The following is a 25584-nucleotide window of genomic DNA, read 5'->3' as shown; positions in this document are numbered from 1 at the left end:
CAGCCATATTTGAGGCAGCAACCTGAATATTTTAGTACACATTCTATCTTTGATGCTATGTTGATTTCACCGCCAACTGGGCATAGAAAGCAAGCCATGTATGACAATGTGGGAATGCAGCTAGGCATGCAAGCCATAGCACATTCTCCCATGCCTAATGTTCATCCAAGCATGGCTCTCCCTAGTGAAGGGAATGCTGCAAAAATACAGCCGTCTTTGGGACAGCCAACATCAAATGTATATAAAGAACTTAAGGCTGGTGGTTCTCATGTCAAGTTTGAGACATATAATGGAGTACATGACAGGTACTGAAATCGGCCTCTAATCACTCAGAGGGCAGTGGAACTAAACCTTTAATCACTTCAGCACTTATTTACAGCTCACAACCATTAACCATTGCATGATCACCATTTGGCATTTACCCATTTGTTCACAAACAAAACCACTGAAAAAGGGATGGAGGCTAGAATGCCCCTTCTCAACAAACATAGACAAGTGCACCCAATTGGCCCCAAACACCGTGGCGCCCCTTTCGGTATTTGTTCCTCCCCGCTCCTTGCTGCCCCCTCTCCTTCAGCCCCTCCCTCAGCCCCCTCCCTCGCCCTCAGCCCCTCCCCCTCCTTCTCCCTCAGCCTCTCCCTTTCTCCCCCTTCTCTCCCTCTCAGCCCGCTCCCTCCCCTCTCAGCCCGCTTCCCCCCAACTCTCCCTCTCAGCCCACCCCCTCCCCTCTCAGCCCGCTCCCCCTTCCTTGCTCCCCCGCTCCATGTACCCCGCTCCCCTCACCCCCGCCTCTACCCTTCCCCCTGCCTCTACCCTCCCCCTACCCTTCCGCCACCTCTATCCTTCCCCTCGCCTCTACACCCCTCTCCTTTATCCTTCCCCCGCCTCTACCCTTCCCCCCGCCTCTACACCGCTCTCCCCCTATCCTTCCCCCGCCTCTACACCCCTCTCCTCTACCCGCTCCCTACCCCCGCCTCTCCCCCCCGCCTCTACCTCCCTCTTCTCTACCCCCTTCTATCCTCTCCTGCTCAGTTGCCCCCTCCCCTCTCAGCCGGCTCCCCCTTCCTTGCTCCCCTGCTCCCTCCCCTTGCTCCTGCCTCAGCCCTCCCTCTTCCCCGCTTCCTACCCCTCGCATTCTTTTTCCTTCTTCTTGTCTCCCCCCTTTTCCTTCTCCCGCAGCGTATTTTGGAGGGGACGGAGCCTCAAAAGTGTTCGAGTCGGCCTCCTCACCTTGATTGGGGATGGATATTCCGTCAACCAATCCTACTTCACCTCCACCGGCCGCAAAAACTATTACTTTTTCTAAAGACGAGTTGCAACAGCTCAAGAAGGACGTGGAGATTGAATGCTCTACCATGGTGCTTGCACGCATCTTCGGGTCTCACCCTTCCAGATCCCAAGGTAGAGATTGGATGCTTGCGGCTCTCCCCCCAGACCTCACTTTACGATTGTTAGATGTTCGTCTTCTAGGACGAGGTTTTTTTCCAGGTTGTTTTTGACATTCTAGAGGCTGCGAGCACGGTGCTCAAAGCTGAGTTTTTACACCTGGGACACATGAAGATCTTCTTTGACGCCTTTGATATTGGTTTCGACCCAGTGGAGGCAGATAAGGAAATCTTTTTGCTCTTCATCAGATTTTCTAGGCTTCCCCAGGTTTACTATCGACTTCTTTTTGTTATTGGGGAGCATTTTTGCGCGGTTGCTGAGATCCCACCCCTCCCTGGGTTGCCATTGACTGCAGCAGAGGTAACCAAGGTTGATGGGGTACCTAGAGTTAGGATCCTCTGTAAGGATCCTAACCTCACGATGAACCATGTTATGATCCAGCGCCCGGATGGTTCCTTTTTTCGTCAGAGTAGAGATTACAGGCAGGCAGGACTAGTGTAGGATATGCAGGTTTGCTAGGGATTGCCCCAGGAAGAAGAAAAGGTCCAAGAAGCCCTCTGGTATAGCTATCGCCCCACGGCCTCGACAGGGGGGTGGTACAGGTCCAGCACTTGCTCCTGGGCTTCCACAGGGGGGTGGTACAGGTCGAGCACCTTGCTCCTCGACCTCCACATGGCGGTCCTCCTCAGTATGGTGGTATAGCTCCTACTCGCCAGAGGGCTCCTCCACTGAGGGCTCCTTTGATACCGCCACCTTCTACCTCAGGTGCCTCTCGACCTTCTACCTCAGGGGCACCTGACGCATACCAGTGGGTTCTGGTTCGTGTGCAGACTCCTTCTCAAGTTCACGACGATACGTTAGTGGAATCTGCTTCACCTCGGGTTGTCCCTCCAGTCTCACCTCACACAGTCCGAGACGCTTCAGCTACGACCTTCTCTCCAGTTGCAGCTTCTGCCCTAGAACCAGCGGTGCCAGACACTCCTCGAGGCAGTAGAGGTCTCCGTGGCTGAGCAGACTCAGGATCGAGGACTACCAGGATCGAGAGTAGTCCTCACTTCCTCCCTTGGATAGGGGGAAGGGGATGGTTTACACTATTGATCCTCTTCCCTCAGAAGGGATCCTTCGCACTCCAGTGTTTGCCCTGATTCACAGAAACTCATTTTCAACTCTGGCAGATGCTTCAGATTTCTCAGAGGAGGAGTTTGTGCCCTCTACTTTTGGTGAGCCAATGATTGGGTTTCCTGTTGACAGGGCTTCTTTGTCAGAATCGGGGTAGAGGATTGTCGGAGGCGGTGGTTGCAGTGGAGTTGTATGCAAATTTGGCGAGCGTTGGAGTCAGAGACGTTGGCCGGTAGCTCTCCAGGCTAAGAAGGATGTAGAGAGCAGCTAACAGTGGAGCAAGTTGCAATAGGCCCACGGTGGAGCAATTTACAGCAACCACAGTGAGGGTTGTTTCTTCGAAACACTGTTGGAAGTCCAAAGAGTAAGCTACAAGACCCTGCAACAAAGCGCATTCGTGCGTCTTCTCGATTCCTATGGGCGCTGCGCCGCGCATCTTCTGGTCGCGGCTCGCGGTCTTTGCAACCCATTGACAGTGATGGGCAAATCCTCAATGACTCCCAAGGTGTCGAGTCGTCGACCATCTACTACCTTGATTCGAGTGGAGGAACGCCTTGTGCATTTCAAATTCAACTTCTTCATGATACGGGGCACCATGATATTACATGCAGCTCCCCCATCAACACATGCACTTTTGATACGGCAATTATCTATGATGACATCTACTGTATCCGGGTGCCGATCAACTTCTTCAGAGATAGAAGAAATCTCTCGTACCTTTCCCTTTTTTCCCTGTTGATTTTCCGCTACTTGGTTCCATTTCTCGCTCCTCGAGTAGGAGGTTTTTCCCTGTCAAGGGGTTTGTTTCCGCCACTAGGTCGGGTAACGTGTTCCACTTTACATTCTCGTGTTGATGAGGATTATTAGCTGGAACATACAGGGCCTAGGTGGCATCCCACATCGTTGCCGCATATAGCTGATCCGGGATCAGCTTCATCTAGGTGTTACTGGGGGTTCCATTGATATCTTATTTATTCAGGAGTACAAATTGGATTCTAGAGACTGTGCCAAGTCAGGCAAGTTGTTTTCTGGCCATACTTTTTGGTTGCCTGCCTTGGGCACTAGGGGGGGCACTTCTATTTAAGTTTCGCAGTCGGTTCTTCCCTTAGTTGTTGGACACGGAGTCATTATTCCCTCTAGGGCTTAGTGGATTATTCTCTTGATTGGAGGGCGTAAGGGTTGTTTCCTTAACCTAGTATGCCTCCAACATTAGAGAGGAACGTGTCATTATGTGGAAGGATTTGCTCTCCTGGGCCCCCATTGCGGATTCATGGGTGATTGGAGGTGACTTAAACATGGTTGAGTTACCGTCAGACAAAAAAGGGGGTAGAGAAGAAGGACTTCACTCTTTGGAGAGAGCAGCTTGGGATGCCTTCCTTTATCACTATGTGGCGGAGATACTTGGTTGGACGATGCCTTTCTCATTCAGCCATAGTTCCTCCTGTTCTCTTGGTCGAACAGGAGGCAACAGATGCCTGTTCATGCACGCATTGACAGATTCTATGTAGATGATTGGGCACTAGACAGAGGTGGATCGGTATGCATTGCTGTTGGGGTTTCCACTTCAGACCACTTCCCTGTTGTGCTAGCTATCTCAGAGCCTCACTTGAGAGGCCATTTTGCCAGCATCAGGATTCTAGATGTCTTGTACATAGAGGAGGACCTTACAGAGGCAGCCCTGCAGATATGGTTTTTTCATGTCCAGGGTGGGCAGCCATATCCATCACATGTAGCTGCTGCCCTTTTTGGTATTGGCGACTTCTACCACTCAGTTGCTTGTACCAGGAGACAGATTTTTATGCCATCGTTCTTACTGCAGATCCTGACACACGGGATAGAGAGGATGCTAGACAGGTTATTTGGCAGAGCATCCCCTTGTTGGTGAAACCGGATATGCATGTTTTGCTTGATGCACCTTTTACCAACACAGAGTTTAGGACTGCACTTTCAGCCCTTCACAAGGGCAAGTGCCTAGGTTCCGATGGCCTCACCCCTTCTTTCTTCATTGCATTTAGGATATGATTGGAGACTACATTACATCAGCCCTGCAGGACTGCACTTTCAGCCCTTCACAAGGGCAAGTGCCCAGGTTCCGATGGCCTCACCCCTTCTTTCTTCATTGCATTTAGGATATGATTGGAGACTACATTACATCAGCCCTGCAGGGCATTTGGGACTCTGGTGAGATGCCCGGGACGCTCACAGAGAGTCTCATCCACCTTATCCCGAAAGGAGGTTGCAGAAATTTAGTGTCCCAGTGGAGGCCTATCACACTTTTGGGGACATGTTACAAGATTCTGGCCAAGGCAATCAGCCTCCGATTGCCGTCCCTTCTCCTAGATCTTATTCATGACACTTAGACGGGATTTGTGCATGGTAGAAGCATTTTTGATAACATTTTCTCTTTTTGGGAAGCTTCGGAGTGGGCCATGCAGAGCGGCCAGAATCTAGCCATTCTACTCCTGGATTTTGAGAAAGCTTATGACAGAGTAGATTGGGGTTTTTTGGAGGGCCCCCTTCTACGTTTTGGCTTTACTGATGCTTGGATCAGAGGTGTTTCCTCTTTGTACAGATGAGCCCACAGCCAGGTACTTTTGTACTTATTGGTGGGGTAAGGGGTGAGAGATTTCAGATTTCCAGATTAGTCTGTTAGGGATGCTCCCTTGCTCCTTTTCTTTTTTTGTTCGTGGTTGAAGCTATGAGTATCTATGTTAGATCTCAAGCTGACATCTTTGGGCTGAGATTCGCTAGGCACAATCTCTAGTGAATCCTAAGTGGTGAATCCTAACATTTGTAGCTGCTGTCCTTTTTGGTCGGCTTGGATATTTCTTCCATGCAGCAGTTTGGAGAGCATCAGAAGGATCCTTTTTTGGAGCTCTGCCAAGCTGGATCTTGCCTCTAGAGTTGTGGTGGTCAACCAGGTCCTCTTGGCCACGGCCTGGTTTGTTTGTTCATGCTGGTGCCATTCTAGGGACTGCATCACTCAGCTCAGGAGACCGATCAGAAATTTTCTTTGGAATGGGCTTGATGGCACAGCAGATGCGTTAGCTAGGGTGGCTTGGAAGACCCTCATCCTCCCTACACAGGAAGGGAGTCTTAATATCATTGATCCAGATTTACAGTGTAGAGCTTTACTCTGCAAGGTGGTGGTGTGGGGACTTATGCTAGGGCAGGAGCCGTGAAAGGCATTTCTTATTAGCAGCATACAGACGTGCACACCTTCTTCAGGAGGAGACTGGATGAGCAGTATTAGGTGGATTTTCACCACAACATACCTCAGATCACTTTCGTCTCCTCTCACGGTTGTCACACTGAAAGCACGGACCAGTTTCAAGAGCACTCTTCGGAGGATTCCTCCTTCCTCTCGTGAAGAGATTGATAGGCAACCGATCATGTGGAATGACAATATATTGGATGATCATGGCAAACCATGTGGTGCCTCACTCCACATGGAGTGGTCCAGGTGGGAGAGGGGACCCACATCATCTTTGGGGTCATGGAAAGCTTTCCGCAGGCTTCCAGAGGAGACCAAATCTCAGTTGACAGGACATCTCAGAGGGAGTGCAGGGAGGATCTTGCAGATTGAGGCAACCCTTTCAGCGGTTTGGGTAGACAAAGATGATATGCCACTCACTTGCTCCACTTGGGCATGTACTTGTACGAGAGACGGTGTTCCTCTTCATGTTTTGGCCTTTCGAGATGCACATGAGGATGCTTTAGTCTTTAGTGTGCATGATGGTGGCAGATTGCTCAGGTCCACAGAGGACATCTTGCTTGAGTTTGCTTTTCAGCCTATCAGGGTTGTAGGTCTTTTGGTGCAGGGATCAGATTCAAAGTGGTTCCTCGACCCAGACCCCCGGCTACTCTCCACCGGATCTTGGAGGCTTTGGCTCTACGGGGAAGTTCCCATTAGGTATTTGCAGTGGGACCTTGGAGAGTGGGAGTGGATTGACGCAGGGCGTCAAGAGAAGAGCATCCCCTTCTTTTGTTACACGATCAGTAATGCCAGGAGATTCCAGCTCAGTAGTAGAGGTTGGAGACCTTCCAGAGTTTCTTATTGAGAGACATTTGATATCACTGCGGATTTGCAGAGGTGCTTCTGGAAGAGACTCTGTAAATCCCACAGGAATAGAAAGATTACTCTCTTCTTTTGGGTTTCTATCCATGGTGGAATTGCAGTGAACCTTTGGAGATCCAGGTTTGGAGCCGACCCTTATTGCCCTCGTTGCGTCTCTGCTTTGGAGGCTATTCAACATTGCTTATGGGATTGCAGATAGGCGAGGATGATTTGGATGGGGGTAGCCGGGATTTTCAGTCACTTTGCCCACTCCCCATTCTTTATGACATGGGGCTCAGTGGCTTGGCTTTCTCTTACAAGGCCTGAGGTATTCTATGAGAGACTTGACTCCTCTCGGGCCATCTGAGTTCTCGGGCTCAAAAGAAGCGTGCTTTAGAGAGGAATGCATTGAGAAGGTTTTGGAGAAGTTTCATCGTCGGAAAGTCTTCCAAAACTTAGAAAAAATAGTCAACCAGTGCGTGGGATCACTCGAAATTCAACAGAGCGCAATAGCTTTGCAAGAGGAGATGCCCAGGAGGCTGTAGAAGCAAAAAGGTCCAGAAAAAGCCACTTTTGCAAATTCGACCACCAAAATAAGTGCTCAGCTTTGCCCTTTCTACCAAATGCACGGAGGGACAAGCATATCTCTGCGAAGGGGAGCCAGAGGGGAAGCCATCGAGGAATCCAAACGGAAATCGAGGTATCCAAACGGGTGAGGCATTATGAAGAAAAACGGAATTCAGCTGAAGGAGGTTGAAAAACCAATCCAAAATCTCAATAAAGGAAGAAGATGAGAGAGAAAACCACACATGTGAAGTTTAGAAGGCCCAAGAAGATCCAGGAATGGCAAAGGAGCATGTAGAAGGCACTAGGCCACTTGGAACTCTAGGGGGGCCATTGAAGGTACATGGCCCTCTAGGGGGCCAATTAAAAATGCCACATCATCATTTTCCAACAACCACTCTTTTAATTCCTTAGAATGCCTTTGGGCCTAGGGATTAATTACGCTTATGTGCTAGGCACCATGCCGTGCTTAATTACACAACTTAATTACACACTATTAAGCCCATGCTTGGACTTTTAAAACCAAAGTTATCACGGTCTTGTAGTACATTAAAGTACTTAGAATTTCACACCCCTGTGACATACCCCTCTCTTGAAACAGCAAACCACAGTTTGCTGCCCCAAAACACGAGCGAGTATGAAATATACCATAAAGAGTATACAAGAAAGCCGCAACTATAGTATAGAGAGAGAGTGAAAATTTGGCTTGGAGAGGCATGCATCCATCCATATACAACACTGCTCAAAATCTATGTGATCGTCGGCGATCAATAGTCAAGATGCATCAATATCATGAAGTCTCACAGCAGAAATACTGCCAGCTCAGTATCTCGAATGAAACATACAGTGTCATCAAGCGATCTCATGAAATCATGGTGAGCCCGTTTGTATTGAGGGAGTGGAGGTGCTATCCCCCTCTCGAACACCAGGTAATGCTCCAGACGCTCGCTCTGCTGAACTACCTGTAGGAGCCCGGACTGCAGTCGGTTGTAATTGGAAAGCATCAAGGTAAAGCTGTAATATCCCAGGTGAATCTGCTGGTTCACCTTTCTCCATCCATTTCGCATCAAGTGATGGGTAATTTTGAAAATTTACCAAGTAGCGACGTATAACTTTACATGGGACAAGTGGTTGCCATTGTTGGAGTTTGCCTACAATGATAGAAAACATTCCTCTACAGGGTTCAGTCCGTTTGAGCTGAACTATGGTTATAGACCAGCCAATCCAACTATAGTTGGAGTATCTCAGAAAGTGCCTAGTGCCGCGAACTTTGTGGTTCAGATGCGGGAGATGCTAGCACTTGCGAGAGCTAATATCCGCCAGGCTATGGATAGAGCCAAGGTGTATGCGGATGAAAACCGATCTATAAGAGTATTTAAGGAAGAAGAAAAGTTTTTCTTAGAGTTCCTTCGCACTCGAAGTCGTTGACTTCAGGAGAGTGTGCTAAGTTATCACCTCGATACTGTGGGCCGTGGTTAATTCTAAAAAGAATAGGCCAGGTAGCCTATAAATTAGAATTACCACCGGGGTGTAAGGTGCACCCAGTGTTTCATGTTTCTCGTTTAAAGAAATTTTTGCATACTGGTGACTCACTAATCGAAGGTGTGGTTTTGTTTCAGGAGATAGAGGATAATGCAAGACGCAAACCAACAAGAATCCTGGACCGAGGAACAATGCAAGTGCGCAATCGGAAGATCCCCACGGTGTTGGTTGCATGGCATGGTCTACCTCTATCGGAAGCTACCTGGGAATCCGTATACCAGTTACGGAGAGTGTTCCCAGATTTCATCATCGAGGACGCTAATGCTTGAAGAGGGAAGGAATGTTATGCTCTAGCCGAGATAGCATGACCTCGGAAAGATCGGTGGGCATTTTCTCTTAGATGACCGACTTCTGTAATATTTAATGTGCGTAAATAAAATGGTCAAGAAAAGTAACTGCCAAGGTCCTAGGTGAGGGTGAAATGGCATTGACTAGGTGGTTCTGAGTGCTAAGGCCTAGGTGCACCTAAATATGTAATAATGCCAAGGGGCAAATGGTTTAATTGTGCCCCAAGAGAGGGGTAAAAGCTGTACCAAGTAAAAAGGGCTAAAATGATGACATGTGGCAAGGGGAACCATCTAGGGAGTCGTGGGTCTTGTGGATAGGCATGAGGAAAAGAAAATACGTATCTGACGAAAAGAGGTGATCCATGAGAGCAAGGCTGGGAGGAAAAACGATATGCCATCACCCGTGATTTGAGTTGGAATAGGAGAGAGATAGAAACAGGTTCGTTTCACAAAATGGGAGGTATCTTCCTAGCATCTTCCTATTTCAAAAGGTGCTTTACCTGTGGATGTGTGCATCGTATTATTGTAAGCATATTCCAGCAAAGGCAAATAATGCTCCCATTTGCTTTTGTGGTCTGAGACATAGCATTTAAACATATCCAAGATGGTAGAGTTTTCCTGCTCTGATTGTCCATCAGACTAAGGGTGAAAAGATGACGAAAAATTCAGCGTAGTGCCCATATTTTCAAACAGCCCTCTCCAAAAGAGGTTGGTCATCCTCGGATCTCTATCATTGATTATGGATTCAGGCATCCCATGATACTTGAAGACATGCTGCAGAAAGAATTTGGCCATTTGATCTGCTGTAATTTTCTTTCTTACTGGCACAAAGTGGGCTTCTTTCTTACTGTCCACAATCCATCATATCCAATAGGAGTACATGGAAGATCAAAGACAAAATCCTTAGCTATGCTTTGCCATGTCTATCCGGAATTAGCAAAGGGTGTAACAACCTAGGTGCCTTCTGCCTGTCAAACTTGACTTTCTGACAAACCATGCATGTTCTCACATATTCTTCCACATCTTTCCTCAAAGATGGCCAATAAAAGTATTGCTCCACTGCTGTAATTGTTGCTGTAATTCCCCTATGTCCTGCATATGGAGGAGCATGACTTTCCATTATGACTTTTTGTCGCATCTGATCAGTGACACAGAGTCGTCCATGCATCAAAATGAAATCCTCTTTCAACATATAGTGATCATGCCTTTGACCATCAGAAAGCTGATCATAAATAGTTGAAAAATCAGCATCATTAACATACTGATCTTTCATCACATCTAACACATTGTTGTAAGCAAAGCTCATTGCTGAAACATTGGGTTTCTTGGACACTGCTTCAGGCTGTGGTTTCTTGGAAAGTGCATCAGCCACGGCATTTTTGTTGCCTGGCACATGTACAATTTGAAAATGAAACATTGAGAGGAAGTTAGCCCATCTCATGTGCTTTTCAGATAATTTTCTCTGCGTGAGGAAATATCTAAGTGACTGATGATCTGTTTGCACATAAAAATCAGCTCCAAGAAGGTAATGTTTCCATGTGGTCAAAGCATGTATCACTGCTAACATTTCCTTCTCGTATGTCTACAAGTACAATTCAGTATCTTTGAGAACTCTACTCTCATATGCAACCACTATGCCATCTTGCATTAAAGTGCCTCCTATGCTGTTCACACATGCATCACAAGTTACAGCAAAGGGTTTTGCAAGATCTGGCAAGATAATAACGGGTTCAGAACACAACTTTTGCTTCAGCTCTTCAAAAGCTGCATTTTCCTTTGGTCCCCACGGAAATGGTACAGCTTTTTTCTGTAAAGCATGCAAGGGAGAAGCAATATCTGCAAAGTACTTTATAAACCTCCGATAGTATGAACACAACCCAAGGAAGCTTCTGACTTCATGCAGATTTTTCAGGATTGGCCAACTCCTTTTGGCCGCCTCAACTTTTGCAGGGTCCATCTTGACTTCATCCTTTGACACTATATGATCGAGAAAATGAATCTCATGCATAAAGAACTCACTTTTCTTGGTGTTTATTAATAGCTTGTGTCTTTTCAACTCTTGAAACACAATAGTGAGGTGTTTCTTGTGCTCCTGCTCATTTTTAGAGAACACAATGATGTCATCGAAGAAAGTGCCCACAAACTTTCTGTGTGCTCTAAACATTCTGTCCTTATGCATCATCTCACGCAGCTTATGCATCATCTTGGTTATCTTTTGGGGTCGAGGATTACCCATTCTAACAGATTGATCGAGTGCTTGCAAAGCTGAGAAAGACACTTGAATACTCGAAGCTAGCTACTTGGCCCTTACATGTTTGTTTTTGCTTCGTGGAATCTATCTTGTTTGCTTATCTGCAATTTTACTTGCCTTTGATGATGTTCACAAAGCATGTCCGCTGTTATGGATCATCATGGACGTAAAGCTCTCAGATTTGTTTCACTAGATCATTTGTAATCGCCGAAATGCATGGTGGGTTAAATATTTTGAATATTCACGTGCATATTTTAGCAGATAAGGGCAAAATGATGATTTAATTCATGCAAGATGACCAACTATGGGTGTAAATGATGCGTGACTTGATTTCACATTTATCTATAGATGCCTTTGGTGATTGAAAACCCACTCAATGGGATTTTTTGCTTGGGCACATGGATGGCATGGTCAAGGGTTGCCCTTTTGTTTCTTGTTTGCTTTCTGGCTGGAAACATATACTTTTCCATCTTAAATGGAAAGGTAGGGATGCTTTACATGGAAATTCTTTGCGTGCGGAGAGTTTTCATTGGTAAAAAGTGTTCCCAAATCCTTTAGCTATGCAGGATTCACGTCACTCCTATTTTGTTTGGTCTAAGGAATAGCCCTTGTGCATGATGTGCTAGATGATGTGGGTATGATGTTATCTTTTCCTGAGGCAGTGAGAAGATTTGGCACGAGACAACATTATAGATCCCTCTGGCACTTGCTGTCACGGATGTAGGAGGGATAGGCAAAAGAGAGAGAGAGCAAGGTACAAAGAGTTGATAGAGTCTGCCGTCACGTCAAAACTAGGATAATGAAAAATAGAGAGTACAAGGTACTTGTACCTAGACCTAGGACTAAGTGTCCTAGGTGTCACATAGGACTAAGTGTCCTATGTGGCCTAAAAGTCACTAACACTATAAGTGCCTCTATTTATGCCTACATCATGGCCTATAGGGCATCACTAGAACCACAAGGAGATGGCCTACAAACCCCCCTCCATGGGATGGGCTGAAGTACTTTGGAAACGTCTCAGAATACCTGGTATTTTTTGGTCATGGTGGCACATGTTCATCCAAAAGGATATAGCCACCTATGAATGTACAAGGGATGTCAGATCATGTAACAAAGGGAACCAAGTGTAAAGCCTCTCGGAAGACTTTGAACTTGGGACAAGGAAGTGCCTTTGTAAACATATCTGCTATGTTGTCCTCTATGGGAAGATAGGACAACTCTATGTCTCCTGCTGACAACCGCTCCCGAACATAATGATAGTGAACTTCAATATGCTTGGTACGCGCATGAAACACTGGGTTACGCACAATGGCCAAAGCACTCTGGCTGTCAGTGTGTAGAGGATGTTTGGCGAATACCAAGATCTGTAAGTAACTGTCGAAGCCAAACACACTCTACTGTAGCGGTGAAAGCTGCCGTGTACTTAGCCTCACAGCTAGATGTGGCAATTGTCGGTTGCTTCTTGTTGAGCCAAGAGATACATGAATTGCGAAGCAAAAAACAATTGCCAGTATGTGACACTCTGGTGTTGGAACATCCTGCCCAGTCACTATCCATGTAAGCATGCATGGTAAGTGAACCCTGATCACCATAGAAGAGGGCTAAATCCTGAGTGCCTCTGAGATATCTGAAGACTCTCTTCAGTGCCTGCCAATGCTGTGAACTGGGCATGTGCATGAATCTGTTGAGCTGAGATACTGCATACTGTAAGTCAGGTCTGGTGTGACATAAATAAATAAGGCATCCAACAGCGTGCTGATAAAGAGTGATATCACATGGTGGGCTCCCATCATGAGCTGACAATTTGAAGCCAGGGTCCACTGGAGTAGAGATTGGCTTGCAATCCTCAAACTGAAAACGATCAAGGAGCTGTCGAATATACTTGGACTGAGACATCATGATACCCCCCTCAACATGAGCAAACTGAATGCCCAAATAATAATGGAGCGGCCCCATGTCTGACATGTCAAAAATCTGCTGCAAATCAGCCTTGAAAGCTGCAATTCGCTGAGTATCTGGGCCCGTGATGAGCATATCATCCACATATAAAATCAGCACTAAAAAATCAGATCCATTCCCACGGACATAAAGAGTGGGTTCTGTGGGACTATTCTGAAAGCCAAGAGATAGTAAGTGTGCATGAATTTTGGCATACCAGGCCCTGGGTGCCTGCTTCAAACCATAAAGGGCTTTTCTAAGCCGGCATACCTTAACAACCTCAAAGCCAGGAGGTTGTGTGACATAGACTTCTTCCTCAAAGCTAGGAGATTGTGTGACATAGACTCAAAGCCAGGAGGTTGTGTGACATAGACTTCTTTCAGAATTAACAACCTCAAAGCCAGGAGGTTGTGTGACATAGACTTCTTTCAGAATTAACAACCTCAAAGCCAGGAGGTTGTGTGACATAGACTTCTTCCTGCAGATCCCCATGAAGAAAAGCAGTCTTGATGTCAAGTTGGTGCACTTGCCAATGATGATGGGCTGCAATGGCAATGACACATCTAATGGTAGTAATCCTGGATGTGGGAGCAAATGTCTCTTCAAGTCAATGCCTTGTTGTTGGGCATACCCTTTTGCAACAAGATGGGCTTTGTGTCGATCTATAATACCATCAGATTTCCTTTTTATTTTGTAGACCCACCGGGTACCAATGGCATGCTTGCGGGGAGGGAGATCTACCAATTCCCATGTGTCATTTTTGGCAATGGATTGTAACTCAGCTCTCATTGCATCCATCCACTCTTTGTTGTTGAAAGCATCTTTATGGTGTCAGTGATCATGTAAGAGGTGCCTACTTAAGGACCTCATCTTTCTTCATTCCATAAGCAAGATTTCTGAGTTTGTGTTCACTCCTTGCTTTCTTTTCAGTTTACCAACATGGTATCAGAGCCCTTTGATCCCCCTTGAGCCTATTTCTGCCACATCACCTTCTTCTTTTTCTTCATCATCTTCACCATTTCTCCTCCTTCTTCCCAAATCTTGCTAAAGCCTGTTCTCCCTCAGTTCACCGCCTTTCTCCAAGCCCTTCCTGCTGGAGATACCTCTCAAAGGGGCAAACCTTTGGCTGCAAGGAATTGAAGCATCTCCATCTCTGCTGGTCGCCATTTCACGCAGATCGTCGAATCTCTGTTCTACATTTTCTCTGTGCCTGCTCCTTCTTTCTCTAATTCCTTTCAGGGGAAGCTTCTCCATACCTTGGGCTATCTTGTGCTGAAATCTGAGCAGCAATGGCTGCATATTTAAGGAGAAAACAGAGAAAAACCAGTCGACTTTGAAGAAGCGAGCTATGGCGACCTGACGCAGAATTGCGCCTCTCCTCCTCAGTGGATCTTCTCTGGTATAAGAGCTTTCTTTTGCTTCAAAAAGCCCCTTTTTCTTTGCTTTGGAGAGTAAGATACAAGCCCTCCAAGTTCAGGCCTCTGTTTTTGACAGTTTTGACAAGGTTGTGAAAGTGATGCTACATTAGATGCTACTTTAGCATTTCTGAGTTTTTGATGTTTTGAAAAGCATCAGTACAACTATGGCTACAGCTTTGCTTTGAGTTGCTACTCCTGGATTTGCTTGGAAAGCTTTCATTTAGCCACCTCTGTGAAGCATATAAGTGAAAGCGTCATTGATTGAAATTTGGTCACAAGACTTTGCTACATTGAATGTTTATATTTTGAAGCTTTTCAGTTGTTATTCTAGCCTTGTTAGAGAGAAGACACTGCCCAATACCTGGGTTAGACCCTCTCATGGCTACCATATTGAATATAGATAAGTTCAATGGTAAGGGCTTCCACACATGGCAGATGAAGGTGAAATTTGCATTGATGAGGGAAAACCTCTGGGGACTTGTCAAACCGGCTTCAACTTCTTCTTCAACAGCCTCCAATGCTGGTGAATCCTCAGCTCCGACACGCCCAGCAAGGGATCCCGCTAGAGAGGAGAAAGCATATGGCATCATTGCTCTTGCTTTAGAAGATGATTATATTCATCACATCTCTGACTTAGAGTCTCCTTCAGAAGCTTGGCAGAAGCTTGACATTATTTTTGGTGCTAGCTCTCACATCTCAAAATTTCACTCAAAATTTCTCTCTTTGAATTGAAGATGGTTAGTGGCACTCCTTTGGCTGCCCATGTCAATTACATGCGGAGTCTTATGACTCAACTTGCTTCTATCAACTCTCCTATCACTACAGATGATGCAATGGCAGTGTTGCTCAAGAGTATGCCTGAAGATTATGATCATATTGTTACCACTTTGAAAAATCTTCCTAATCCTAATCTTGAAGGTCTTATCTCTGCTCTCCAAGAAGAAGAAAGGCACATGGAGCTCCGGAAAGGCAATGACACAGCCTATGCCATAAAAATCCAGAAGGGCAAGTTTTCACCTTGCAATCATTGTGGGAAGACAAATCACCTCTCAAAGGACTGCTTCAAAATCAATCCATGCAAACACTGTTGCAAAAACAATCATCATGAAAGGTTTTGTAGATCCAAAAAGGAAGCAACTTCAAAGACAGAAAATGCCAATCTACTTTCAATTGATGTGCCTCCACAAGATGAGGCATCCTTTGAAGATTATGCTTTTTGAATCATCTCTATGTATGCTCCAGATCTCTCTTTTGTTGAGTCAAGGTACTCAGCCTGGATAGTCCTCCAAAATGAATGAAATAAACTATTGTGTTTTGTGTGTTTTGTAAACACCTCTGGTCACCATATGATGTAGGCTATGTGTATGTGTTTTCTCCATGGTACCTCCTGCAGACATTGTGTGCATGTACATGCAGGGGAGATAACCATTGGAAGATCTTTTGTATCCCTTTTGTTTACCTTACACCCATGGGAACCCTTGCTAGCTTGAGATATAGATCCATGACCACCATGAGATGGCATGTGACACCTTGTGCTAGATGTATCCTTGACATAGCCTGAGGCATTCCCTTGAGGGGGGGTTTGTTGGGATATCTCAAGGTGTATGCCTCAGGCACACCCCGGTTTCTATGTGTGTGTGCTAGAGGCACAGTTAGGTGCCCATAAGCACAGTTAGGTGGTGGTAGAAGCCACATAGGATGATTGAGAGAATCTAGGAGCAGATTGAGGAGATGATTGTGGAGCTCAGAGGTCATCAGTGATGTCAGTGATCATGTAAGAGGTGCCTACTTAAGGACCTCATCTTTCTTCATTCCATAAGCAAGATTTCTGAGTTTGTGTTCACTCCTTGCTTTCTTTTCAGTTTACCAACATATGGCACAAGTGCTCTTCATTGCAAGCTGTAGCAAGGAGTGCAAATTCAAGAAAGTGACCATGCATCTGTCTATTCCCTGATCTTGTTCGGGCAGCAAAAGCCTGATCTTGTTTGCTGTCCCTCAATGTATCAAGAAGCCATCTGGGAACTTGCCTTTGCTGTCTATTGACAGCTCTTTCTTCAATGACTGCATCATGAATAGTGGGATCATTTTGTGCTAGAAGATAAACCTGCAAATCAGCATGGGGTAGTGGCTGATTAGTGCTTGGTGGAGGGCCTGCAGGAGGCTCATGTTGCTGGTCAAAGTCCTCTTCTGAGGATGGCAGAGGTAACCAAGATTCAAAGGCATCAAACATGTCAACATTTGGCTTAGCTTTGCTGTCGACAAGAGGAGAAGCTGAATGTTCAGCAAAGATTACATCTCTACTGACAATAATCTTCCCAGTATTTGGTTGATATAACCGATACCCTCTGCTCTCTTGGCTGTAACCAATAAATATGCATTTGATTGCCTTGTCATCAAGCTTATGTCTCAGCTGAGATGGTACATGAACATATGCAAGAGACCCAAAAACTCTCATGTGTGAAAGTGAAGGCTTCCTGCCTTTCCATGCTTCATAAGGTGTAATATTCTTCAATGCCCGTGTAGATGATCTATTCAGCACATAGTTGGCACACATCACTGCATCAAGCCAAAATTTATTGGGCAAAGACTTGGCCTCAAGCATGCATCTGGCCATCTCCATTGTGGACCTGTTTTTTCTTTCAGAAACAGGATTCTGCTGAGGAGTGTAAGGAGTAGTGCATGAGCGAATAATGCCCCGTGAAGACAGAAATGCCATCCAACTTATCATCTTCATGAAGAACACCAAATAGATCTTGATTGTTTCGAGCCATAGCAAATGTGATACCCTGAAACAGACCTCAAAACCCAAAAGCCTCAAGGTTATCACTGCAAAAAGCTGGCTGTCCGAAAATGACAGCAAATATCTGCAAAATTTCCAACCCAAATCAAAGGGCAAATGTAGATCTGACCCAAATGTGACTGTGGCAGGCAATGTTCACTGCAAAAATAGCAAATCTGGCAAAAGCCCCAAATTTATTGAGGGCAAATAGGCCAAAAAGAGGGCAAATACAGAAAAGCCCAAAATTTTGCTGAGATCTTTGCAAATGTGACCCAATGTATGAGAATCTGACTCAATGTCCTGCAAAAGTGACTCAATGTAGTGCAATCAAAATAGAAATTGTAGACCAAATCCCGAAAAGTAGCCTCAAGTTTTGCAACTGCCAAAAATTAGGACTTGTTGTCCACAAATTGACTGCAAAAATGCACCTGTCCCAAAGTATAGATCTCAAAATGTAGACTTTCCAGACTGTTGAAATGGCTTGAGAAGATTTGAAACAGTAGAAGGGAGATAATTATAGCAAAAGCCCTCAAAAGCCCCAAATTTTGAGAGTGTTGTGCAAATTTCGCACGTGCCAAACTTGTACGGAACTCTCGAAACAAGTACAATTGTACGGATGTACGGAATAGATCCGAAGTACAATGTACGGATTGTACGGTGTACGGTTGTACGACAGTACGATATCCAATGTACGATGTACGACGATGCAGGTACGACTTGTACGGTTGTACAATGAAGGAAGTACGGAACAAGTACGATGCAAGTACGGATTAGGGACGAGCTACGTCACGGGTACAACGTACGTAACAGATACTTTGTAGATACTTGTACGGACCATGTACTCTGCAGGTACAGTGTACAGCGATGCAGGTACATTGAGTGAGTACGATGGCTGTACGTTGTGGGTACGTAGTAGGGAGAAGTACGGAGCCGTACGGTTGTACGGCGTAGGTACAAGGGACGTCCGTACAGTCGTACGAAACTTTACGAAAAAGGAGGCTGGTGCAAATCCGGGCTCTGATACCACTGTAGGATCGATATGCAAAAGAGAGAGAGAGCAAGGTACAAAGAGTCGATAGAGTCTGTCATCACGTCAAAACTAGGATAATGAAAAATAGAGAGTACAAGGTACTTGTACCTAGACCTAGGACTAAGTGTCCTAGGTGTCTCATAGGACTAAGTGTCCTATGTGGCCTAAAACGCACTAACACTACAAGTGCCTCTATTTATGCCTACAAGGCACATACCATGGCCTATAGGGCATCACTAGAACCACCAGGAGATGGCCTACAACGGATGATGCATGATCTTCAGCTTGTGCCTTGACTTGAGATCAGGGGCCATTTTAAAGATTGTGCTTTTATTTTGGATAATCTTGCTTGTCGTTCGTTGTTGCTGGCTGATGTTATAGTGGCAAGCTTGTATAAAGTTTTGCATCCTCCTCCTTGGATTTTGGCTCATGCAAATCATATTTGGTCTTTGACTTGCACTACCAGATGGTGGAGGACGGTGGATTTATATTTGGGCTTTCAAACTTCCTCTTTGACAATAGATTTTCTTATGGATAATTCTTCTTGGGGTTCTCCCTTTGGATAGATTTTGGCAGGTAGTTGTATTGCGCCCGTTCTTTGTTGAGAATGTTTGTCCCCATGGGAGACTATGCCTCATTTTTTTTGGCATTACCCAGACTCTTGTGATATTTTTTGTTTATGCAACAATGTCTACAAGCATCTGCTTGTTTTGACAAGTGTTTTTGGTTGTTTGATATACATCCTATCAGGCAAGGATATGATCTCTTCTTCACTTGGGTTGGTTATTGTGCACTATGGACTCTATGGAAGGATAGAAACCATAGGTCTTTGGTGAGCCGTCTCTTGCCAAGTACTCTTTTTTTCGGGCCTCCTTACGGCAATTGTGTTTTGATTGTCTGCCGGCTTGAGATTATCGTGCTTACTTGTCTTATATTGACGTCTTCTAATATGTTGTAGGTTAGAATCCCGTTTTTTGGGACTGATTTTTGTAATATAAGGCAATATAGTTTTCACAAAAAAATTAAGCGTGTGTTTTCCAGCTTTACCCAACAAAAAAAGTGCGTATTTTCACCAAAAAAAAGTGTGTTAGGTTTTCAACCTTGTGGGTGACTATTGTGATATTAAAAACTCTACTACCCATTTTGTTTTTACATGATGAATGTGGGCATTTCTTTAAAGAAATCAAAATAAAAACTGGGAATTCCTTGGTTCATATAGCTATATATTTTCCCACCTTCACTTCTGTGAAGTCCTATGCTGGCGAAGCCTCTTGTGTTTGAAGCGCTACTCTTTGCAATGGTGCACTTTCATTCTTGTTTCTTAACCAGTGCAAATCTTTTGACATATCAAGTCAAGGTTTTAATGTTTTAATGTATGCAGTTATACAGCTTCCGTCCCCCTACCATCGCTGGTCAGTTACAAATGCTTCAGTAGCTGAGGTTGATCAATTCATGGGTACTGTTTCTGCACGATGCATTGGAAGCACAAATGTTATAGTGGAAGACATCAGGGTGACAGGCCATCAACAGATATCCTCACTCTATGTTGTGATACCCTCAAGTTTGCTCTTGTACTTAACACCTTTGTATCTTAAGGGTACAGGTCAGCTTAAATGGGAAACTTCCACTCCATCATCAGATGCTCCTTGGTATCTTGTGGTAGGCTGGGATTATGTCGTACAGGTGATGGCCTTTTCGCTTGAATCGGGTTCCAGTCCGCTGTATTTGTCCAAGGTTTGCCTAAGACTTGAACCTTCATTACACAAATAAGGTTAATTGTAAATTCTTGAGTTAATTAATGTTGTCCCCTTGTATAAATTACCAGGACAATGATCTGAAATTGCTTTTTGGAGAATGGCCATACTGGAAGGCCATATCTATTCCGGAAGATGTTAGGCAGGAGCAAGGCTGGCAGAATGGAACTCTTATAAAGGTTGTATCTGAAGGCATTGGAAGGTTAGCTGCCTCTCTGAAGTATAGAAGGTCACTCACAGAAGAAAACCTGAATGAGGTATTGTTCTAAAACTGTGCAAGATAGGCTCAAGTATAGTAACAAACATTCATTCATGATGCAGATCTGGAACTGCAGTATACCTAGCTAGCTATCAAGTTTTAAATTAAGTATCCATGTGTAGACATACACTGCAGCTAATCGTCATGATCATTGAACTTGTTATGTGATGTACTAGGTCAAATGGGTTGAGCTCCCTAAGTTATAGAGCACATTGAATAAGAAGAATTCAAATAGGTTTTTTTTGTTGGGACTACCAATTATGCAAGATGTTAATCTTGACATTCTGGACTGCAGGTTCTGATTGTGGAGCAGGAAGTGATAGCATGTAGTCCTGTACTTATTTTATTTGAAAATGATGAAGAGGGTAATGTTTTCTATCTTCCCTGGAATCCTAAAGCTGTCCAAGACTACCAGCTCAAAGCATCTGGAGGTACTTCGCCCAAACTAAAATTCTGGCGTGGAGTATGCATTTTTTTGCTTTGTAACTTTGGTGTAAATATCTTTCATTACCTTGAAATTTTTTGTTTGTTTTGTTGCTGAGTCCTGACATAAAAAGTTTGCTATATGGATTGGAAGCACGAATGCTTGAGGATAAGTAACAGATGCTGATCTCTGAAAGTCAGATTGCTGTCCATGTACATTTGCATTTCCACCTCCCGTACTGTCCTATGCCAATATGTGGCTTTTATTTGTTAGAAATAGTACATTTTGAATAAACAAGAGATGAGATGGTCCATAATGATAGGTTTGACCATCAGGAAGTGTCAGGATTCAAATCAGCTACTTTGTTGCTGTCTCCTTCATGATATTGGATTAACAACAGATTACTTTGTTTGCTTTGGAGTTTGTGGGTTCTCTCAGCTCTAGGGCTACTAATTTTGACATTTTCTTCTTACAGACCATTGCCACTGATCTAAGCAACTGAAATAATAGGACTATATTACCAGATTCCTGTTGACCTCATCTGTTTTTCCAAGCCTTCTACAAGATGTGGCAGCTGCTCTGACAGTTACTTATGAACGCTACTTGGATCTGTCAAATACAGGTTGCGGCAATAAACCTTCTGACTATCTGTGGGCGTCCTCAGATCTTGGGGTTGCTACTGTCAGCTCTCTTGGATTAGTCCATGCCAAGGGTTTGGGCCAAGCGGTGATTCGAGCATTGGCTTTGACAAATCCGATGAACAATGATGAGGTGGATTGGGTTCTATAGTGCGTTCTGTGCTTCACAGTCATGGCCTATCTACTCATGTTGAGTGTGTATGATTGTGTGTAGGTGCTCATTGTTGGTTTAAAAGTAGTACATCCCTGATGCATGCAATTGCAGATTCAATAAATAAATTTAGCCTCTTCATTCATATGACAGACTTGCAAATTAGATTCCAAATCCAGAGCATATTAAGTCATTGCTTTAATATAGTGTTGTGAGTTTGGGCATGTTCCTGAATTCATCTAAAAGTGAAGGATGCAAATAGAAATCCTGCCTTGAACTACTTTTCTGGCATTATTTTGCAGTCTGATGCGTCTATCTGCAATCAATAGAGGTTTGTGTGGTTGTATTTTATCTTTGTTTGTTGCTAGGACCACATTCAGACAGCCTTTGGGTTTACAGATTAAGTGGCTGTAACACTAGGAATGTTCTGCAAGCCAGGCTTTGGCTTTAGTGGGAACCAAAAAAGCAAACTGACCAATCCAGAAGTAAAGAAAACTCCTGGTTAATGGACATCCTAAGCTGCAGACAGTTTTCAGGAAGCTCCGTCCATAGTTGCTTTGATTAGTTCCTTGCTGAGGTCAGACAATTTCAACGCTGTAAACTGATTAGGGGAATGCAAAACTTGGTGCAGTTTGGCAATTGTTGAATCTTCTGTCTAATTTTTATATGGGATTTTGCACGTACCTATAAGGTGCATCGGTAAACTGAAATTGTCCAAGCACAAAGGAAGCCCATTCTATCAGGTTAAGGCGTATAAATAGTGTGACGTTTATGTAAGAAGTTTAGACTTCACAAGTAGTTGTAGCTTGAATGAAGAGATTTTGGACTACCTTTTGATTAGCCTTCTCCTTTAGTGCTAGCCTTCATCATGGCTGAGTCTGCCCTTCACCTCCGGAGTGCCGACAGAAACTCAGTACGAAGACTTTGTATAAATGGATGCTCAAGTATGTGTGGGTGTGTGGATTTGTATGTGTGAGAGCATATTTTTATACTATGGTCTACACCCACTGTTGGGCGCTGATGACGTCAGTGGGGATGTCATAGTAGCTAGTCCCTGCTATGCATGATGGAGTTTATGGTTTCCAACCTTGTGAGTGACTATCATGAGATTGAAACTGCACTATGTTGTGTTTTTAGAGGATGAGTTTGGGAATGTTCCTGGATTCATCTAGGTATATGACGTTTATGTAAGAAGCAAGTGTCAAGTTAACCGGAGATTAAAGCTTATCGCAAGCATTCACATGAAAACCTAATGGAGGCACACAAAAGCTCTGGATTTGTAGGCAAATTTTTAAAGATTTATAGAATAAGGCAAAGCCTTCAAGCTCAAGGCGCGGGATTCTAAGAATCTTTAATGGTTTTACAGGTGGTGGTTGAAGTATCAAGTCCATCATCTCTTTCTAAGGTTGAGGAATTGCCAGTGGAAGCAGAAGTAGGGTCTCACCTTCCTGCTGCTATCACCTTGAAAAATGCAGAAGGTAGACCTTTATATTTTGGTCATGGGTACTGTAAAACATTTGGCTTTGTCACAACTTGCTAGTCATTTTGCCAACCACCTGATTTTTAAATCACGTTTTACACTTCCACCTGTGCTGATTGCATCATAAGCTTATACATTGCCGACTTCTGCATGGATTTTTTATGTTTTGCAGGATTTCATTACTCAAAATGCCAGTCCTTTTCTTCTCTTATCCACTGGAGGATCTTTGGTGGAGAGGCCTCGTTTGTACAGATGAATGAATCAAAAACTCCAGGTTCCTTTGAGAGTGGTTCTCAGCATTTTGTTATTCCATCTTGGGCTGTTGTGCCTTCTCCTTGTTCATGGACATACTTTGTGGCTGCCCGCCCTGGCAGAGCAACTGTAACTGCTTCTCTGAGCTTTGATGATGCTTTCGGACCTCCCAGTCTGGCTGCTTCTAGGAAAGATTTAATGGCTTCCTGGACAATAGCTGCATATGCACCATTGATGATAGTGCAGGCTGGAGATGGGAAGTCTTTTGGTGGATATGATTGTTGTATACGCCAGGTGGAACCCTCGATGGTTGGTTATGGAAGTAGTCTATGCCAACTTAGTGTATTGCTACTTGTGCCGGGAAGCAGCATGAAGGCTATGCTGCAAGGCGGACCTGAACGTTGGGGACAAGGAGTGGAATTTATTGAACGGTATGATATCATACCAAGTGGAGAGGGAAAAGGAGCTGAACATATTGTTATATCTTTCCTTGTCAGCAGTGGAAGAAGATTCTTCGAGATCACATGTGCTTCCCTTGGTAACTATGTAAGTGTTTCAGGCCCAAGCTTAAAGAAAGAAAAGTAGGCACTGTTCATGTCAATGAAAGGAGACCTTAAATACATGAAAAGAAAACAAGTCAATGCTTCTCCGATAAGACATTTTCAGTGATGTAAGTTGATTAACAAAACATTGTGATGAGAGGATGAAATGTGCAAACAGAAATTGACTGTATTATGAGTGCTGCTATACATGAATCAACAAGTGTCAACAAATAGATTTTGCAGCTTAATACATAGGTACATATTACATCTGTTGGTTTGCTTACTAAGTAGTATCCCTTTCTGAATTGGCTATAATTTTGTGCATTTTACTATGCGTATACGTATGTTTGTACAACAAGTGGAATACAAAGGGACTAGGGACCAGGGTTTTAGTTGAAAGACTAGAGACCAGGGTTTTATAAGAAACTCTACAAGAGTGATTATGTGACACAATGTAATCACAGCATTGGGTAGGGCATATGGGAAACCGGAGCTTAACTAGTCTCATTATTTATAACTAGCCCTGCAAAGGCCATTTCCTGTGGTGAGTAGCCGACATAACCCTTTAATTTTAAATCCATATGATCTTCGACCTAAAGGAAGGGTGATGTACTCATGCAGACGTCTTAACAATATGTAGCCTGGATCCAGAATGTAACCTTGCACACATTACATTAGGGATCAAGTTATAACAGAATATGGAAGTACAAACAAAGACCACTTTCCTACCTGCCTCTTCAATTGGCAAGAGTTCATACTGACGTCTGTTTGAAAACATTTCAGACTTTAAACTTGCAAAAAGCTTTGGTGAACACGCTTGCCACACTTTCCTCCAGGGAGGTGTATATAGCCCCTCCATATATATAGACCACGCATCGTTATCCACCATGCATTCCCATATAAGGATAATGATTCTAAATACCACTTATGTGAAAGGAAAAATGTGAATCTTTGCAATGGCAAGTATTTCTGTGGCTGTCACACTAATTGGGAATGCCTTATTCCATTGGTTCCTTTATATTCTGCTTTATTGATGGAGGATAGAGAGACCCGTTTGGTATGTTATTGGGCCAAGAGATAAATGTGAAGCCTAGTGAGAAACTGTAAGACAGCTGAGGGGGATTGGATGCCAGCGTGGAAGAGGGAAGAGGGAACAGAGAGAAAAAGGAGAAGAATGCTGCGTTAGACTGGAAACACCCCCTGCCCCCCCCTGCCCCCCCAAATTGAAGAATTATTAGTCCTTGCAATTGCAACAGAGTACAAGCTCCAGTCTGAGCTCCATGGCATGCAGGCCGGAGATTACATCCAAAGAACCGAAGCTCTGACCCCTTTTTGGTAATTCCCCGAAATTTCCAACTAAGACTAGCAACCTTCGAAATAAAGCCACGCTCTAGAGCTTGCTGAACCCCAATCTCATAGAAAGCTGGGCGCCTCCTAGAAGGTAGCACAACTCCCCTCAAGGCCGGGGTAATAGACCATTCGTCTGCAACAATTAATACAATGCACATAACCATGGCACCCATCAATTGTTAGCCTTTTGCATGCAAGAGAATTCCTCTAGGAGTGCACTCTTAGAGACTAATCCTAGTCTCTAGGAGTGCCCCCTATATATAAAGCAAATAGAGGCAATGGAAACTTTATATAAAGCAGAGGAATACACTAGTAGAGTAGTAGAATGCTCCACAAGAGATGCTAAACAAAGGGGAGGGCAAG

General features: G+C 44.4%; 1 protein-coding gene across 4 annotated transcripts in view; it reads left to right on the top strand.

Moving 5' to 3' along the window:
• Positions 1–25584, top strand: part of EMB3012 (embryo defective 3012) — a 221058-nt gene that overhangs the window by 26961 nt on the left and 168513 nt on the right. For all 4 annotated transcript variants that reach the window (XM_087377933.1, XM_087377932.1, XM_087377929.1 and 1 more), the window contains exons 5-10: positions 19753–20105; positions 20197–20382; positions 20680–20815; positions 21431–21579; positions 22964–23075; positions 23250–23875. In XM_087377933.1, coding sequence (XP_087234059.1) covers positions 19753–20105; positions 20197–20382; positions 20680–20815; positions 21431–21579; positions 22964–23075; positions 23250–23875 — 1562 coding nt within the window. The remainder of the gene's footprint in view (positions 1–19752; positions 20106–20196; positions 20383–20679; positions 20816–21430; positions 21580–22963; positions 23076–23249; positions 23876–25584) is intronic.

This window comes from Dipteris shenzhenensis, chromosome 8 (genome assembly GCF_047967505.1).
Source record: "Dipteris shenzhenensis isolate YYH24624 ecotype China chromosome 8, Dip_SZ_1.0, whole genome shotgun sequence".
In the NCBI taxonomy this organism is placed as follows: domain Eukaryota; kingdom Viridiplantae; phylum Streptophyta; class Polypodiopsida; order Gleicheniales; family Dipteridaceae; genus Dipteris; species Dipteris shenzhenensis.
The sequence above is the reverse complement of the archived record's forward strand: the minus strand, read 5'-3'. Positions and strand labels throughout refer to the sequence as shown.